Below are 17,603 nucleotides of genomic sequence, written 5' to 3'. Positions count from 1 at the left end.
TTATACTGTAAAATAGCTGAATTGTCATTGGACACACATGTCATAAAGGCGCAAGTAGAATTTACAGCAAAAATGAAGCTTATAGGCATGTATAGCTGCTCTAGAGGATATTTCCAAACTGTTTCAGATCAGCCTTCACTTATTGCCTTTTTATATTTGTACCTCTGTGTTCACCACAGAAACTTTTCCTCTTTGAGCTGGACCTGCATGGTGCGGCCTTATTACTCCAGAGAGCCATAAAAAAACTAGACAGCTGCAAGAAAACGGACACTGCAATGGTATAAACCAGTAATGTTTATTGTATTGTTATGATATTTTAAAATGTTAAATTATATATACATCATTGCTGTCAAAACCTTTGTATCTCCATTTTTGCCTGTTTTTTAAAAACATACTTTGAATCTGACAGCTGTTCTTTACATTGTTTTAAAAATTAATGATAAATAGACCAATAGAAAAACAAGTTAAGTTAAGGATTTTGTTTTCTGTTTTTACCATTATGCAAATGTTTTTTTCTTTTCAACCTCTTCACAACCTCTCTACCCAATCATACATTTAACACAATATTTTCTGTAAATCCTACTTACTCCAGTTACTCTAATAAAATAAATAAAATCATCAATGTCACTTCCGCAAAGGAGCGCCTTACATCTCACAACTTTCCAGCACCTTCTTTGCAGAAGGCCTCTAGTGCTGATATATTCCCAGATCTTGTCTATTCACAAATTATTATCTTGGCCTCCACAGTAACCCCAAATGAGTAGAGAATTGGATTGGAAAATTTGATTCAACTGAAAGTTTCTAAATACAGATTATGTCAGAACTGAAACCTTGTCAAACAAAAAATAAAAAAACTGAGCCATTGGAATGCTTAGGGTATCCAAACCTTAGATCTCCAAATAACAAATTTACAGAAAAAGGAAAGTAATTTTTTTAAAGAACACTGTCAGATTTAAATTATGTCAAAAAATGTAGATGTTTTTTCTGTGACTGTGACAAAATATTTTATGTGACAAAAAAATTGTATCGACTAACCCAATGATACAGGATGTAAAGATCTGTATACAAGAACAAAAGAGCTCTATGAAAGAGGTACTGGAAGACACACGAATGGTTGCGCTTCAAAGAGAGGGTGGTGCTATACTAGCCAGAATGCGGAAGGAAGAGTTTAAATTTGTCCAGTCTGAAGACTACAGGTGAGTTCCCCCAGTGCATTTACAAAATGAGAACATTTCAGGATGAATAGACCCATATAAATAATCCAATAATCCAACAATTTTTAAAATAACATCATCTTAGATTCCTATAAATTAATATTTTTGTTATAATTGCTAGAAAAACATAGCACTGTACAGGTTTAGTTGTTTAGATCTAGATTTGACTGATATATAAAACAAATATCTGATGATGTATATATTGTAATTCAGTATATTAGATATCAGTATCAGTTCATAATTTCCATTTCAGTACATCCCTAAATTTGAGAACATAAGGTTTTCTCATGACAGCATCACTATGCATTTCTCCATTGCTCTTCTTCTCTCTCTCTCTCTCTCAGAGACTCCATGGAGGCTGTGACTTGCCTGTATAACCAGGTGGAGGAGGGGGTTCATACTCTGGTGATGAGGTCCAACCAGTCACTGCAGCACCTTGATCATGTGCTCCTGCTGAGAGAAACAGAGGACCAGCTCAACACTGTAGGGCCTCAATTCTCAGTTTAATCACTAAATAAATAAATGCTTGTACAGTATTTATATATGAAGTAGTTTTTTTGTAAGTTTTGGTGGGCTTTGTTCTTTACCAAGACATAAGCACATGAAGATATTGCATCTGTATCTGTCTCAATTACAATTTATGTGCTTCACAGAGCAGAGAGTGGTGTACGGTGGAGCAAAGTAGATGGCAGAAAGACACTGATCTTACAGAAGAAACCAGAGAGAGACTGGAGCAAAAACTAGCAGACCTTCGTTCTGTTCTCACTCAGGCAAAGGTAGAAATGAGACCTGTCTATATGAGAGTCTATATAAGACACACAAAGACAGTAGCTACAAAGCAGTTTGTTTAAATGTACTTTCTTATCCCAGACATTCTTGCTTCAGTACATTGGGATCTGTGATTAAGAAAAAATGTACAACTGTTCTGTGGGCCCTAAGGATTGAGTTAAGAAGCACTGCTATAAAGCACACATAAATTACAAAATACTATGCGATGTGTCCAAATGTTTGTGGACACCCCTTCTAATGAATGCATTCAGCTATTTTAGGTTAAGTTTAAGTTAAGTTTAAGCTGTGGAGCAGTGGAGCTGTGTTCTCTGGAATGATGGTGCGCAATCCAGTACTTTTGGGATCAGTTGGAGAGTTGGGGATGAGGTGGGGTGGTGATCATCCAACATCCTGACCTCACTAACACTCTTAGATAGATAGATAGATAGATAGACAGACAGACAGACAGACAGACAGACAGATCGATCGATCGATCACTTTATTTAGCCCACAGGGAATGTCAGTTTTTACAGCACCAAAATCAAACAAGAGAGCAGCATAATAAATGCACTTAAATGCTTTACCCAGGTTCAAATAAATAATTCAAGTTAATACATTTTTTTTCATGACATTACACTGAGTGGAATTCCATCTGTTTTAATGTGTTGTCAGTTTCTTGGAATCTCAAAAACAGGTATATTTAAGAGAAGCTGCAATTTATTAAGTTCTGTTATCCACAGGAGAGAAAAGAGAAAGGAATGTCGATGATAAAAGAAGTAGAGAGAAAGATCCAGGGAACATGTCAACCTGAGACTGACAGTTTCCAGAATAACACAACAAAATTCAAGACCAATATGGCTGCTTTTCTGCTACAAGCCGAGCAGCGGAAATCGGACCTGGAGTCATTTATTCGTCTGTGTTGCTTCTGTGAGCAGGTTAGCATGCTAGTCTTTGTACTGTGATTTCATTCTACTCCCTACTAACATTTTAACCAGTAGTAATCTACACTAAGCAGTTGAGCGTAATATAAATTGACATAAGTTTATGAAACAAATGAAATAACATTCATCTTTCTTTGCCAGGTCTTATCTCTAACCGAAGAATGCAGTCACTATCTAGAACAAATGCAGATGGGCTGCAGCCCAGTGGAGGCCAATGTAAGCAATCTAAAGACCTTTCATGAGAGATTTAAGGCCTTCTCGCCCCAGCGCTTCGAGGAGGAGAAGAGTAATGTCGTGGCTGTGAAACATCCAGAGGAGCTGTGTGTGTGCAAGAAGGCCTGGGCACAGTGCCAGGATGTCAAACGGAGACTGGAGGAGAAGCTGCTGGAGTGTGATGAGATCCAGAAACCTCAGAGACCTCCACAGAAGGATGCCGGGGTGCTCCGAAATGCTGAGGCTTCTTTGCAAGCTTTTTCTGCCAGCATAGCCAGCACCTCCTGGGGTGATATGGAGGCCAGCCCTGAGTGGAGCAGAGCTGACTGTCAGACACAAAGCCAAGATAGTCCTGCCAGAAGTGACAGTGAAACTGTAAGCTGCTTTAATCTCCATTATAAGTCTAAGGAGAAAGCCAGCAAAGGACACAATGCACCCTTGGAGGTCCAAGATGTGGGTTCAGTCATGACTAAAAACTGTAAGGATGAGTTCAAAGGCGAACTTCATGAATCTAAAACACAAATTGAGGGAACTCAGACAAACCCACTGCACATCAGGTCATCCACTGAGCACAACTCTCTTAGTACTGTCCATAACCAGTTGAAGGAACCCAATCATCTATTCCCAGTTGTGGCATCGAGTATGGATTCCTCATTACAAAGTGTTTTAATAGGAAAATTAAGGAAGTTCTCTCGCAAACACCGCAGTGAGCCTGACCTTAGGGCTCTTCACCTTGCACCCCAATGTGGTACACCCAGGTCACCATGCAGACGAGCCCTAGTCAGATCATGCAGCGATGGCACCTGCTATCCACTGCCTATGTGCAAAAGCCATTCTACAAACAAATTCAAGATGCTCCAAGATAACCGGGACTCTGTAGCATCTCATGAAGACACACAACCAGAGTGGACCATAATTAGTAGTAGAGACAAGCCCAGTGTCTCTCAGGATGACCAGTACTCCCAGATATCTCGACAAGAAAGCTTCTGTTCCAGCGTGTCCAGCCCCAGACAGGGCTGGGTGAAGGAAGGAGAAAGTAATGAACTCCACTTGGATGACAGGTCCTCCGGCTCCTTCCAAGCAGTCCCAGTATCTTCAGACAGGATAGAACATAGCCCAGCCTGCAGCCCTACCATTGCCCTGGAAAACAACAATAATTTACTGTGAGTAATCAGGAGAATGAGTCTTCCAAACTGGAGAGACCAACATGTGCAGACACTAACAGCCCACTGGCTGTTTGTTTTCATGACATTCTTAGGACTCATTTGCTGTATTAAATGATGACGTCACGTAAGCATCAGTGGTATGCTGATGAGTCCTTGCATAAGTCAGTCATTATGGGAAGCAGGGTTTGATTTATCAGTATAGGCTTACTAGGAATTATGACACCAGGAAATCTTTAACCATGTTTTAGTTAGAAAATGACTAACGTAAAAGCTGATTACAGTTTTATTATGCCTTATGATGCTTAATTGTGGTGCCCATCCTTTATTCATTTATTTATTCTTTATTCATTTCTTTTTCATTTATTTATGTAGATTACCATTCAGTGTTATACAAAACCAATCACATCTGTAAATGTTACTAGTACTGTAGAGCATTTCTTTGAATGTATTTCTTCTTTTCCAGCTCTTTCTTTTAAATAATGCTTTGAGAGAACACATGTTGTAAATATCACCACAGTCTAAAATGGTTGATTCTTCTTTTTGTCCTGGCAGTAAGCTGCAGCACATCATGGAGGAGTTGTTGCGAACTGAAAGAGAATATGTTAAAGCGCTGAGCTATGTCATGGAGAACTACTTCCCAGAGCTGGAGCGCTCTGATGTACCACAAGACCTGAGGGGCCAGAGGGGAAGCATCTTTGGAAACCTAGAGAAGCTCAGAGACTTTCATCAACACCATTTTTTAAAAGAGCTAGAGCTTTGCCTGAGAGATCCTTTTCGCGTGGGACGTTGTTTTCTAAGACATGTAAGTTCTTTGCAGTCAGATTCATTTTTGTGTTCAAAGCACAAAGGCTGTCTGCTTACATGACCCTACTCCTAGAACACTTCTAAATACCTTATGATATATACTTCCTCTTTAAACCCCAGAAAGAAAGTTTTGGTCTCTACGCTCTCTACAGCAAGAATAAACCTCGCTCAGACAGCCTACTCATTCACCATGGAAAAGAGTTCTTCAAGGTAAGGCCTTTGAGGTCCATTAAGCACCGAACTTATCCAAGATATTTAATAAAAAATGGTCAGTACAGTACAGAGGAGAGGTACAAACTTTCTAATCCTCAGTAATTATAGATAAGGTACACGTCTTTGATACATTTGCAGGAGAAGCAACAGCAGCTGGAGGATAAGATGGACCTATCATCGTACTTGCTGAAACCAGTGCAGCGCATCAGTAAATACAGCTTGCTACTGCAGGACATGTTGCGGGAGTGTGAAACGGGGTCACACAGAAGTCGTGAGCGAGCTGAGATACAAGCTGCACTAGAGGTCATCCAGTTTCAGCTTCGCCATGGCAACAATCTCCTTGCCATGGATGACATCCAGGAATGTGATGTAAGTTTAGAGTAAGATAGTAAGAACTTTAGACATGGTCAGTGCAATGTAAGGCCAAGGTCAGGGCAGTTTAGGGCTACATGAGATGAACATAAAATACAGTGCTTAATAAAGTTGGTAGAGATCAAGATGAAAAGAAGCCATACATTTAGACATAATAAATATTGTTTATAATTCAGTTTTCAGCAAATATAACTAATGCAGCATTACAAAACTGTAAGCACACTGTGCACACTGTAAGCCTGATAAAAACATATTAAAAGACTCGCTGAGTTGGCAGCTGCTGTTTTATGGTGGTGGCCTGCAGTGGAGTGAGTGCATACAGATGGCCTCATTAGGTAACTCCACCTATGTACAATCTCCTGACCCCGTCTTTGGGCCATGCATTTTGTGGCTATCTATAACACAGGTGCTGAACATAGCACATTGGGCAGTAGAATAGGACTCTCTGAAGCAGATAAACATGAACCTGTTGGCACCATGTTTAATACCATGCATGGATTAGGGATATATAAGGCTCCCCAGCGTGGAGCTGTGCAGCAGTGGGACTGTGTTCTCTGAAATGATGGTGCTCCATCATGAGTTGGGGAGTTGTGGATAAAGGTGGGGCCGTCTAACATCCCAACCTCACTAATCCTCTTTTTTACTGAATATAGTTAAATCCTCACAGCAGTGCTCCAAAATCTAGTAAAAAGCCTTCCCTGGACAGTTGAGACAGTTGCTCAAACTTTATATATACATATATAAATATAACAAAAGTTAGGGATATTTGGCTTTCGGGTGAAATTTTAGGAAAATGTAATAAATGCACGCTACAGTGATATTATATCATGAAAGTAGGGCATTTAAGTAGAAGCATGCAATGGTGATTTCCTCATATTTTATTATAAATGATATATTTATTATATTATTTAATTTATACAAAAGCCAACAACAGTGGTGGATATACCCCAACAAAAATGTCAGTGTCTCATTAACTTGTCATGTGCCCTTGAGCATTAATTACAGCTTGACCGTACCCAGTGCCTGGTGTAGTGATCAGGTACCCTTGCAGGTCGTCTTGCACGCAGACTACACTGATGTAAAGGTTTCGAATGGTCTGGCGTGACACTTGGGTGCCTTTCACCTTGCTTAAATGTGCCTGGATTTGTGTGGCATTCATCATCTGGTACCGCAGGGCACTGTTCGCAATGTAGCGGTCATCAGTGTGGGAGTGGGATGTGGCCAAAGGACATCCACTTCTATGCCTCTCTGTGACTCTTCCAGTCTCTCTGTATCTCTTTTGCAACCTGCTGACATGGACACTCTGTGACACTCTAAGCTTAATGGCCACTTCTGTCTGAGAACATCCTGTTTAAAGCCTCGCAATGGCGAGGTAATGTTGATCAATTGTTAGGTGTTGTCTTGGTCTCATAATGTCAAAAGTGACAGCATGATGTTTAAATACCAATTCTAATTGAACCAGAAAATGTATTAGTCAATTTATGAATCAAACACCTGTTGTGAGTTTTGCCATTAAGCTCCTTGTTAGAGAACAGCAAGTTGTGCAAAAAGTACTGAAACGTTGACCATTTGGACATGTGCATTCAAAAGTTAAAAGAAGATCACATTAAGTTCACCTGTAAAGGTTAGAGTGCATTTAGGTTCATCCTGAAAGCCAAATATCCCTAATGTCTTGTGAGTAGTGTATACAAATATGTACTTATATACGTACATACAAAATTGTAGTGATACAAAATGTGAAGATCCAGAATTCAGTCCTGATAGGAGCACACTACCATTTTAATGTTAGACACAGCTACATTTCTGCCTATTAATTTGTCACTCATGTATAATATAATATAATTTGATCATCCATATATATCATCACAGCCTTTAATGTGTTCACCATGCAAACTTGTGTCACGATAAAAATATGATTCATCCTGTAGCCACAGTGCAAGGCGAGAAGTTGTTTAATAGTGACACACATGACAACCACTTTCTGCTCGCTCAGGCAAATGAGAGGGTGTCATGGTGCATTCCTGCCAAAGCAATGGGAAGTGGCAATATAATCTTCAGTTATGAACTCATTCAGAAATTTGGAACAAAGACAGTATTATGGGTTAGTTGGGCAGGTGACTCCTGATGGAAACACAACTCAGACATCCCACTTAAGAACCATCCATTCTAACAAAGCATGAGGTTTATCAAGTTCATATTTAGACACTTGCATCAGAATGTTCCTCAGCGGAAATGTTGAAGTACACCAGTACACTATGTTTACATACTGCAGGAATAAGCTTGTTTCTGAAGGTGGTTCAGCATTAGTTTTTCTTTAGTCATGTAGTGTGTTGTTTCTGTTCCTTTATTCTATACAATGAATTGCTATGTGTGTTGTTTATCAAAGTCGTGTATTTGCACAGGTGAACCTGAAGGAACAAGGGCAGCTGATTCGCCAGGATGAGTTCTTGGTTTCCTTTAGGAAGAAGAAATGTTACCGGCATATTTTCCTTTTTCAAGATCTTATCCTCTTTAGCAAGACCAAGAAGACAGAAGTTGGGAATGACACATATATCTACAAACAGTCATTCAAGGTAATCTCATTATGTAGCATATATATATATATATATATATATATATAAATACAATCTTTGTGTTTTATACAATGCTGTGCAGATGCTTTATATATATATATACAAAGCATTATATAGTATCTGCACAGCATTGTATAAAAAACAAAGATTGTATTTTTTGAACAGCACACTAAAGCTGTAGTCATTTTTCCTGGCACCCTGTTTCCATCACAATTTAAAATAAAGTAAAAATATATATATATTGATACCGCATGTACAATATCTAATAGGATTGTGTGCCCACAGAAACTACAGACAAATACAGAATGATGCTTCTCTCCTGTTTTTGTATTCATGTCTATCTCCCTGCACGCTTCTAGACATCTGACATTGGCATGACCCATAACTATGGTGATTCTGGACTCTGCTTTGAAATCTGGTTTCGGAGGCGAAAGTCACAAGACACGTACACACTACAAGCAGGAACTCGAGAGTTAAAGGAAGCTTGGACTAAAGACCTGGAGAGGATCCTGTGGGAACAGGCTGTGCACAACAAGGGTGAGCACACAGTTCTGTTTTAAAATTCTCTGAACCTGCATTAATTCATTGAATCACTCTTTTTCCATATAAGGGCAACTTGGGACAGTAAAAGTCTGATTTATAAAAACTTTTGAGACGATTACGTAACTTTACCGTAATCATGTTTGTACTGTCAGATATTTGCTTTAAAATGGCCCAGAATGACCATTTCGGTGCTTACATTAAATGAAAATTTGCAAGTATGAAAACCTACTGTGCAGGCATTCCAATGTAACCAGGGATAGGGAGTGACACTGAAAGCATAAACAGATCATTTTTATGCTTTATGCTCAGTGTTAAACAACATGTGGATTCTCAAACCAAGATGAACAAGCAGATGAATATACCTGGGTGGAGCTGTATAAAAAAATAAATCACAGACAGCTCAACTCCCAAGCCTACCACAGCCTTTTCTTCAGTGTAAACTCCCTTTTTTGCTGCACTACACTTTTCCCTAATAATGTTTTCTTCTTCCATTTAATGAGAAAGTATTTTTACTGTATCAAAATTGAAAGTGGAATTAGTGTCAAAGTGGAATTAGAGACAAACATAACTTAAAAATACACTTTCTAACAAATAAACCTTTTTTGAATAAACCAAAAAAGTGTTTTGGTTGACAGTCATGCTGTAACTAATGGGTGGTACTTAAAAGAATGACTTAATGTTACACTGATGTAAAGGATATAAAGATCTCTTAGGAAATAGCATCTTTATCTATTTTTCCCTTTAGGTACACATGCATATACATGAATATAACCTGTAATGTCTGATTAATGAATGTCTGTTTCATTGGCTGATTCACAGAGATCCGAATGCAGGAGAGAGTGTTTATGGGAATTGGATATAAGCCTTACATGGACATTAAGCCCAGCGAAGCTGCCATCTGCGACCGTGCCATCAACTGTGCCCTTACAGGACGAGGTAAAGAACACTATGTTGTGTTATTTTTTAAGAATTAGGAATTATCTAGATCAGAGGGTGTCCAATCCTGTCTGCAAAGAGATTGAATACATCTGATTCCACTTGCTTAGTCTGTTCCAGCTTACCAATCTGATCTAGATGTTCTGTTATGCTGCAATAACACCTTCATGCCATGAACGAAATGATAAAGTGTTCAGTTCTCGAGCAGCAAATGTAATATTAGTTTATATAATATTTGTTTTAATGACATAGCTAATACATATCACTTAGCCTGTGGAAAGGCAAGTTTGTCACATGTTTTCTGTGTTTTGGCTAAATGGTTGTCTAGGTTGAACTGATTTTATGTGGGTTTATTCCTTATTCTCAGACTGCAAGGCAGCTACTTCCTCTGGGATGTCTGACTCCCAGAGTGGATTTCCAGCACAGAGGCCAAGTTCTACTGGTTCAGTCTGCTGTATATCATCGGACAGCCCCTCATCCTCTTCCTCCTCCTCTGGGCGGGGCTCTGTATCACCAGTAGGTTACCTAATTGGTCCCAGTAGAAGAGGGGTCTCTACTTCTGCCTGTGGAAGATTCTCCAATCCAGGAGTTTCAGAAGAATATGACTTAGACCAGGAAAATGGGAGTCAGAGTCTACTCGGTGAGCACCTGTGAGGTCAAAATGTGTTTTAACATGGTATATAAACTTATATTAGTATATTTTATATTTATATATATGGTTCATATATATATAAATGTATACGGTCCATACTTACTAAGTGGTTATAATTCTGATACTCAATCATTATTAGATTTTCACCCAAGCATTATTTTCACTGTTTAGTGGACAGTTCAGAATCTTCAGGAGAGAGTATAAGTGGCTTCAGTAGTTCTGGCTACAGTTGCCAGTCTGTGACTGGTGGAGAACATGAAGAACATCCTTCAGAAAATTCTGCCGTTGGTGTGAGGAAAGCATGCCCCAACAAACTGAAGAAGAACCAACAGGAACACAAAGATGAACCTCCAAAATCTTCCAAACCACAAAGCCAAATAAGGGATCAACCACTCAAGGTATGGGTTGGATATAAATTTTACAGGTTCTAGCTCATTTTTATATTACTCATATTTATGGCACAGTTTCTTGTTAAAACCAGATGATGTTAATTGTGTTTTTTTCTTCACAATGCAGATTAAAGGGAACAATCACTTGGGAAAATCAACTGAAGTTTAACTGTGAATATTAGTCCAACCACTCAGAACTGTGGGCCACATGGAGATCTGAAGAATATTGAGATACAGTATGTTAGTCCCTCTCATGAACCACAGAAAGCCTTAACCTGGAGAGTGTGACAGCTTCAAAGTAGTATCTAATCATGAAGCATATTATTTATTAATCTTGAAAATCATTGTGAACACTAGCAGTTTCTGCTTAATCTTTTGCAATGTACTGTGTTATTTTACAGCCTATTGGTTAATCAAATTAATCCTTACTTTTTTGCTTAGCTTTGGTTATAGTTATTCTGTTTACTCCATGTTTGTATGTATATATACAAATATGTTAGGGCCTGTGTGAGTGTATGAGTGTGTGTGTGAGTGTTGATGTCATTGTATTGGTGTTTTGTATTGGTATTTGAGAGCATTTTGGCTTTCATCAATAAGTAATTTCTTGTTAAGCTGTTCATTATTTTTTTTTTTTACATTTTTATTCCGGCTGATTTTGTATTTATTGAATTCTAACCAGGATCGTAATAATAACATCTAACTACAGTGTCCAGTTGTTCATAATGTTTTAAATGTAATCAACTAATGATCTTTTGTAGTCCCACTCCACAGTATACCTTTTTTGAACTTTTGTATTCCTTCTCTTAAGTGGACTTCTTTTTAGTGGACAATTTCAGATGTTGTATCCATGCCATAAAACATGCCAATATGTCCAGATTACCTTGTTCTAAGTGTGTTCTTGTTGACTATATGCAAGCAAACAGAATCGATTTTGAAAAAGAAAACTCATTTCAAAGCATTTCGAGACCACACTACTGCTTACAGCCCACACCTGTAAAAGACCTATGGATGCTTCATTTTTTTGCCACCTAACCCTTTATCCCATGTCTTTCTGATATTTCTCCTGTAAGTGAGGAGGAAATGCGGAGGTGAGTCTACAAGTCCTGGCAGTCCTTCCATGGTTATTAAGATAGGGAAAGGGTGTGAAGAATGTTTCCCTCCAGAAAGAAAGTGTGCCAAGATATTTACTGGAACCCTGTGCTTGGGGCCATCATGTCCCACCCAGCCCCCCACCCCACTACTATATTTAGGAAATATTGTGCCTAAACTCTGTCAGGAAGGAATTGCTATAGTTTAATAAGTTTATGAGTTTTCTTGAAGAGTACACACCTAATTGATCAGCTATGAAACACCTTATGACATGGTTTCTCAAACACGTCAGGTTAGGAAAACATGTCAAAACACCTTGTGTCAAACTCAGTTCTTTCCAGACCACAGCTCTGCGGAGGTTATCATTTGCCGGGCATTACTTCAAAAAAACGTATTTAAGTAAAACTAAGGCGCCCAAGGCACCTCCAGGGACAGTGATGTTCTAAACATCTTACTGTTAGGCCCCTTTCAGATATGCATGGTAACCATGGATTCCGGACATCATCCGGAGGAGCTGTATGTGTTAACACAAATGTTCAAATCAGTTGTACCAGACAGTACCTGGACCTGCCAGTCCCCAAGTGCAAAGTCCAGGGAATTGTCTGAGTGAGCCCATATGTAAAAAGAGCTGGTCATTGTTATACATTTGACTCCAAGAAAAGTTTTGGTTAACGAGTTTGTTGTCTCAACACGAGCCAATGTGCTCAGAGAAAAGCAGCTGCTCAGAGGAGCCCATGGCCGCTGAGTGTTGGGAGAATTTTTAAGGGGTATTTATAGAGCTTAGAAATTTACATTACCTGACTGAGGTAATTACCTGAGACTGATGAACAAGCCATAAACCTCACCAGCTATTTAAGGCCTTAGATCTTGGTAACGGTTATCTGAGAGCTTAATAAAATGCTTTGTAAAGCAAAAATACATTTATTTTGCTAATATTGAAAAGAATGTTTATGCCTTCTGGAAATCTGTTCATCTTATACTCAACTATTCACAATGACAGAAAAATTCCATACTTTTGTATGTGTCAAAAATGTTAACATGGCTATAAAATAGTTCTAAAGGACAGAAGGACAGAATATGCTGAACCCTTGAAATATATTGGTCACTAAAAGTACAGAAGTATTTTATTATACAAGGCCGTGTGAAGAAGGTCTTGAAAAGCATGAGCACTTCCACAAACTTGATCAAACTGGATGGCAAAAGCAGAACAGACTCAACTGCCTACAGCCATTGACAAACATGCTTTGGAAAATAATTTCAAAATGTTTTAGAATTACTAAATTTGGGTGGAACATTTTTCGTTCTTCAGACTCACTGCTCTCAGTCTTTATAATCTGTCCTATCATTCAGATTCTAAACTGTGATGTTTCCACCCTGTTCAGTTTGCATTTTTTTTTTAGCTTCCTCAAAAATGACCACAAACATGAAACAGCAACATCCAGAGAGTTCGACTCTTCCTCTCTATGAAGACCACCTAGGTGCTCGTTCAGTCTCTCGTCACTTCCAGACTTGACTACTGCAACTCTCTTCTGGCTGGTCTCCCTCTTCGCACCATCAGGCCCCTGCAACTCATCCAGAGTGCAGCGGCACGGGTCGTCTTCAACGTCCCTAAATTCAGCCATGTCACTCCACTGCTGCTCTCTCTTCACTGGCTTCCTGTAGCTGCTTCCCGCATCAGATTCAAAACCCTGACGCTGGCCTACAAAGCCCAGAAAGGACCAGCCCCTCCGTACGTGATGACAATGGTCAAAAGCCGATCTGCACCAAGAGCCCTTCAAGCTTCAAGTACGGCTCGGCTCGGCTCGGCTTCAAGTACGGCTCGGCGTCCAGCCTTTTTTCTGTCCTGGCACCAAAGTGGTGGAACGAGCTGCCCCTGAGTGTCCGAGTCCCTCGCTGTCTTCAAACGCAGACTGAAGACCCACCTCCTCTGAGAGTACTTGTGTAAATAGTAGAGTATTATGGTCTGCTTACTGACTTGTGTTTAGTAGTGTCTAAACTTATGGGGAGGTATCTTTTTTATTTTTTTAGCCTATTTAAACTAGCTGAGGTTATTCTTGGGTAAACTTTTGTAAGTCACTCTGGATTAGAGCGTCTGCTAAATGCCTTAAATGTGAATATAAATGTAAATGCTTGTTTCAACAAAAATTATGATGCTCTCTGTTTATTGGAATCTGAGGTTTGGCTACAGGTCCTCCTTCAGAGCAAGGGAGAAAAAGGGTTTATGTTTGGACAAAGCAAAATAATTCCTATATGCTTTATTGTCTGTTAACCACATTAACCACACTTGTGGATCTTTATGGATCACTGGCATCTGTAGCCATCTTGTGTGCTTTAGTAGATCTGATTATTACTCTATACTTATATACTTATATAAGAGACAGTGAACATGAGGCCATTGGCCACAGGACCAGCAGCTGCAGCCTGTGATTTAAAGGCTGGACCCTCAAGACACTTCACTGTTATATAAATTCAGGAGATTGATGATTGATGAACTCTAGAATGAAGTGAAACGGCCCCAGGCAGTTCAGAGTGTGAAGAAGTTCCACTTCCATCATACTCGACAATGATGTGTTAATCATTGACACACTTTTGGCATCAGCACTATTTTGACACATTTTGTGTTGACACATTGGACTTGGGGGGTGTTGGACATTTGAATATCTGTATATCCCAACTGATTAGTTGTTTACCTAAGATTAGCAGGCCTTCCAATGTTTCAAAAGCATAAACAGGGAATTGCGGCATGCATAGAACAAAGGAGGTTCCTCAGATAAAGTTATTGACAGCATGTACCTGGCTCTCATTCACCAGTGTTGGCCAGCATTGCATTTGAGTGATGTAGGGAGAAAGTGCCATCAACGATGGCCTGAGGTACGAATCCCGTTACGAATGTTGCTACCAACCAGGACCCTGGCTCCTGATGGCTAGCAAACCCTGGCTCCTGATGGCTAGCAACTTGACCGAGCTTCGTACCTCAGGCCATATTGACAGGCTCTTCATTCCTCTGGGCCACTAGAAGAAATGGCCTCATAAAAAGTGATTAAAGCTCACCATTTCTAACTAATCCACTGTCAGGCAGATGATATACACATTTATATGGTCTTGAATTGAGTATTGTCAATGTCCATGAGTCCACCATCAGGAAAACTGAACAAGAATGTTGTGCATGAAAGGAAAGCAAGGAGGAAGCCGATCCTGCCTATCTGAAGTTTGTTCAAGACCACATGAATAAGCCAGAAGGTTATTATTAAAATACTATAGGAAAAGATACAGAAATCCTGCACCTAATATTTAATACCTAACACCTAATACAGCCCATTCCCTTCACCCATATTCTAATCATCCACTACGCTGCAAGCTGTTCACAGGGGTCATCAGGTAGGCACCTCCCTTCAACAGTGTTGTTGCTGAATTAAGCCCATAACTCTAAAGGGTTCTTACATTGTCTAGTGTCTCTGTGTAGCATGTGTTGGGGAGCACTATTCTTAGGAAATCAATAGGAAATCAAATGCATGTGTTTGAACTTGGTGTGGTGCATTTTTCTGGCTAAAGCACATTACAGGTCTGACACAAATCCTGTAATTACTAACTAAATAACTGTTCTATTAAAAATCTAAACACACTGCCTGCATCTCATAAGATAACACACTGGCTGTGTTCAAAATAGCACAGAATGCATCAGCCTTAACTGGGCCCACATTAAGAATAGCACACTGGGTTGTTTTTAGCATGTTTGTTTTAGAGTGCATTTGCCAACTGCAAAGATAAACTTCATAGAAATGACAAGAAAGACTTATCAGAAATCAGGAGACTTAGGTTTCGGTACTTCGTGGGGAGTCAGTAGGGTGTTTTTTGGTAACAGGTATGACTATAGTAATATTAAATCATTATTATATTTACTTCTGTCCTTGTTTTTTTATTTGGTCATAAAGAATACATGTAGGGTAAATTGCTGTACTGTGGGATTCTGTTTAGTATACGCTCAATTTGATTTAGGTCTTTCTCAAATAAATGAAAGTCAGTGAAATGATGGGTTAACCCTCTTGTTACTGTCAAATTCTTTTATCCTTGGGGTCAATTTGATTCCAGCAATCTAAACCTCCAGAAAATTTCTATAACTAAAATTGTTACCCAAATTTATGTCACATGCTATATTTGTTTGTTGATTACTTAAATAGCCTTACCCCCCCCCCCCCCCCCCCCCCCCATATACCCAGAATGCCTGTTACGCGAATATGGAGATATATGCACACTGCCATAAAATCTCAATGAGATATTTTAGGTGTTTAAATGGCTTGATGTTTTGTCTAGGTACATAGTTTTGTAATCTAAAACATTTGTAATGAAAAATAGTTTCATTTTCTCAAGAATAGTAGCATGTATCATGTTTGGGGCCAATTAAATTTCAAACATTTACATACATTTTATTTGTAAAATAGAACCTCATCATCATTAGAACACCAGTAAGGAATGTCTAACAGTTCTTTATTTACAAAACACATATATAGAAGTACATCTGAGCATTTTCAGGGATTGTTCTACGCTACTGTATGCAAATATGTATGTGTGAGTAAAAAAAAACTCTTACTTACTCACTAAGTTTCACAGAACAGGAACAAACAGAATATGAACAGGCCACCAGAAGATACATTCCAGCCTGTTGTCTTATGATGTGCAGAGAGTGCATGCATGGTTCTTGCAGATGTAATTCTTGCATTTCACACAGGTGTTGCTGGTCTTGGAGTCATTTCTTTTGGGACAGACCTGGCACCTGCCATGTTTCCTGCCTGCAGTTTGAACCACTGGAGGAGTTGGGGTGGGTGTCCCTGTTTGGATGTCCTTCACAACAGTTGCAGCAGCTGTTGATGCTCTTGAAAGATGCTGTCTTCTCTCTCTTTAACAACACATTACCCAGCTCTTCCAGGAAAACCCTCCTCCTCACTGTTCCAGTCCTCGTTTATTTCACTCCATATTACAAAGGCATTGTAGGCACTCACATCACTGATGTTGAAGAATATTACAAAAGGGGCCAACGGGCAGTACATGCGTCGGCAGCTGTATGCGACTACGAACTTGACCAAGTTATCAACCCCTCCCTTTGTCCTGTTGTTGTTCAAGACCATTTATGGTCTTCTCTGGTGCTTAGGACAGCATTTTTGTGCATAGTGCTCACAAGCAGGACATTTTTCCCTTTCTTGGGGCAAAAGGAGACCACAGTGACTCTGTCAGTGAAGGCAAACATTAAGATATTACCTTCCTGTTCTACATCACAAGCAGCTCAGAGGATAGCTCTGGCTTGTTGCTTTCTCACTGTACTTAGCATGGTAACCTTCCTTTTCAGCAGTTCATGCAGTTCACCTGCATATTTTAGGCATAGCTGGACTGTGCAACCAGACATTCATGCATAGTCACATGGGGGCCAGGATTGTAAAGAAAGGGTAATTGCTGAACCCACTTGTCCCATACATCTGTTTTGCTGCGAGTTTATCATGCTCTCGAGGCCCTGCCTTGATTCTCTGTCATCAAAGTGTGTGACATGGGATTAAACATGTGTTTAGAGACATGGTGGCTGCAAATATTGTAACCCAATGTACACTTCACATCCAAGTCTTTCCAACTGTCCCCATACACACGCCTCCTTTCTAAATATGTCATGTCGAGTGTGTCCTTTTCGATTGATGGTGTTATGAAGAGCTTAAGTGCTGATTTTATGTCTTGGACATGGCCGAC

The 17,603-nt window shown here is 39.5% G+C and overlaps 1 protein-coding gene across 1 annotated transcript in view; it reads left to right on the top strand.

Annotated features, from left to right (window-relative positions):
* The window catches only part of quo (quattro), a 30,503-nt gene extending 18,853 nt beyond the window's left edge, over positions 1–11,650 (top strand). The window contains exons 9-23 of the mRNA XM_072684596.1: positions 180–278; positions 1,048–1,196; positions 1,559–1,697; positions 1,868–1,990; positions 2,723–2,917; positions 3,065–4,299; positions 4,855–5,104; positions 5,227–5,316; positions 5,458–5,688; positions 8,094–8,264; positions 8,624–8,801; positions 9,627–9,743; positions 10,111–10,383; positions 10,567–10,793; positions 10,912–11,650. Coding sequence (XP_072540697.1) covers positions 180–278; positions 1,048–1,196; positions 1,559–1,697; positions 1,868–1,990; positions 2,723–2,917; positions 3,065–4,299; positions 4,855–5,104; positions 5,227–5,316; positions 5,458–5,688; positions 8,094–8,264; positions 8,624–8,801; positions 9,627–9,743; positions 10,111–10,383; positions 10,567–10,793; positions 10,912–10,953 — 3,519 coding nt within the window. The 3' untranslated portion in view covers positions 10,954–11,650. The remainder of the gene's footprint in view (positions 1–179; positions 279–1,047; positions 1,197–1,558; positions 1,698–1,867; positions 1,991–2,722; positions 2,918–3,064; positions 4,300–4,854; positions 5,105–5,226; positions 5,317–5,457; positions 5,689–8,093; positions 8,265–8,623; positions 8,802–9,626; positions 9,744–10,110; positions 10,384–10,566; positions 10,794–10,911) is intronic.
* Positions 11,651–17,603: the final 5,953 nt, after the last annotated feature.

Source organism: Salminus brasiliensis, chromosome 7 (genome assembly GCF_030463535.1).
Source record: "Salminus brasiliensis chromosome 7, fSalBra1.hap2, whole genome shotgun sequence".
Lineage (NCBI taxonomy): Eukaryota > Metazoa > Chordata > Actinopteri > Characiformes > Bryconidae > Salminus > Salminus brasiliensis.
Note: the sequence above shows the minus strand (reverse complement) of the source record. Positions and strands in the feature narration are given on the sequence as shown.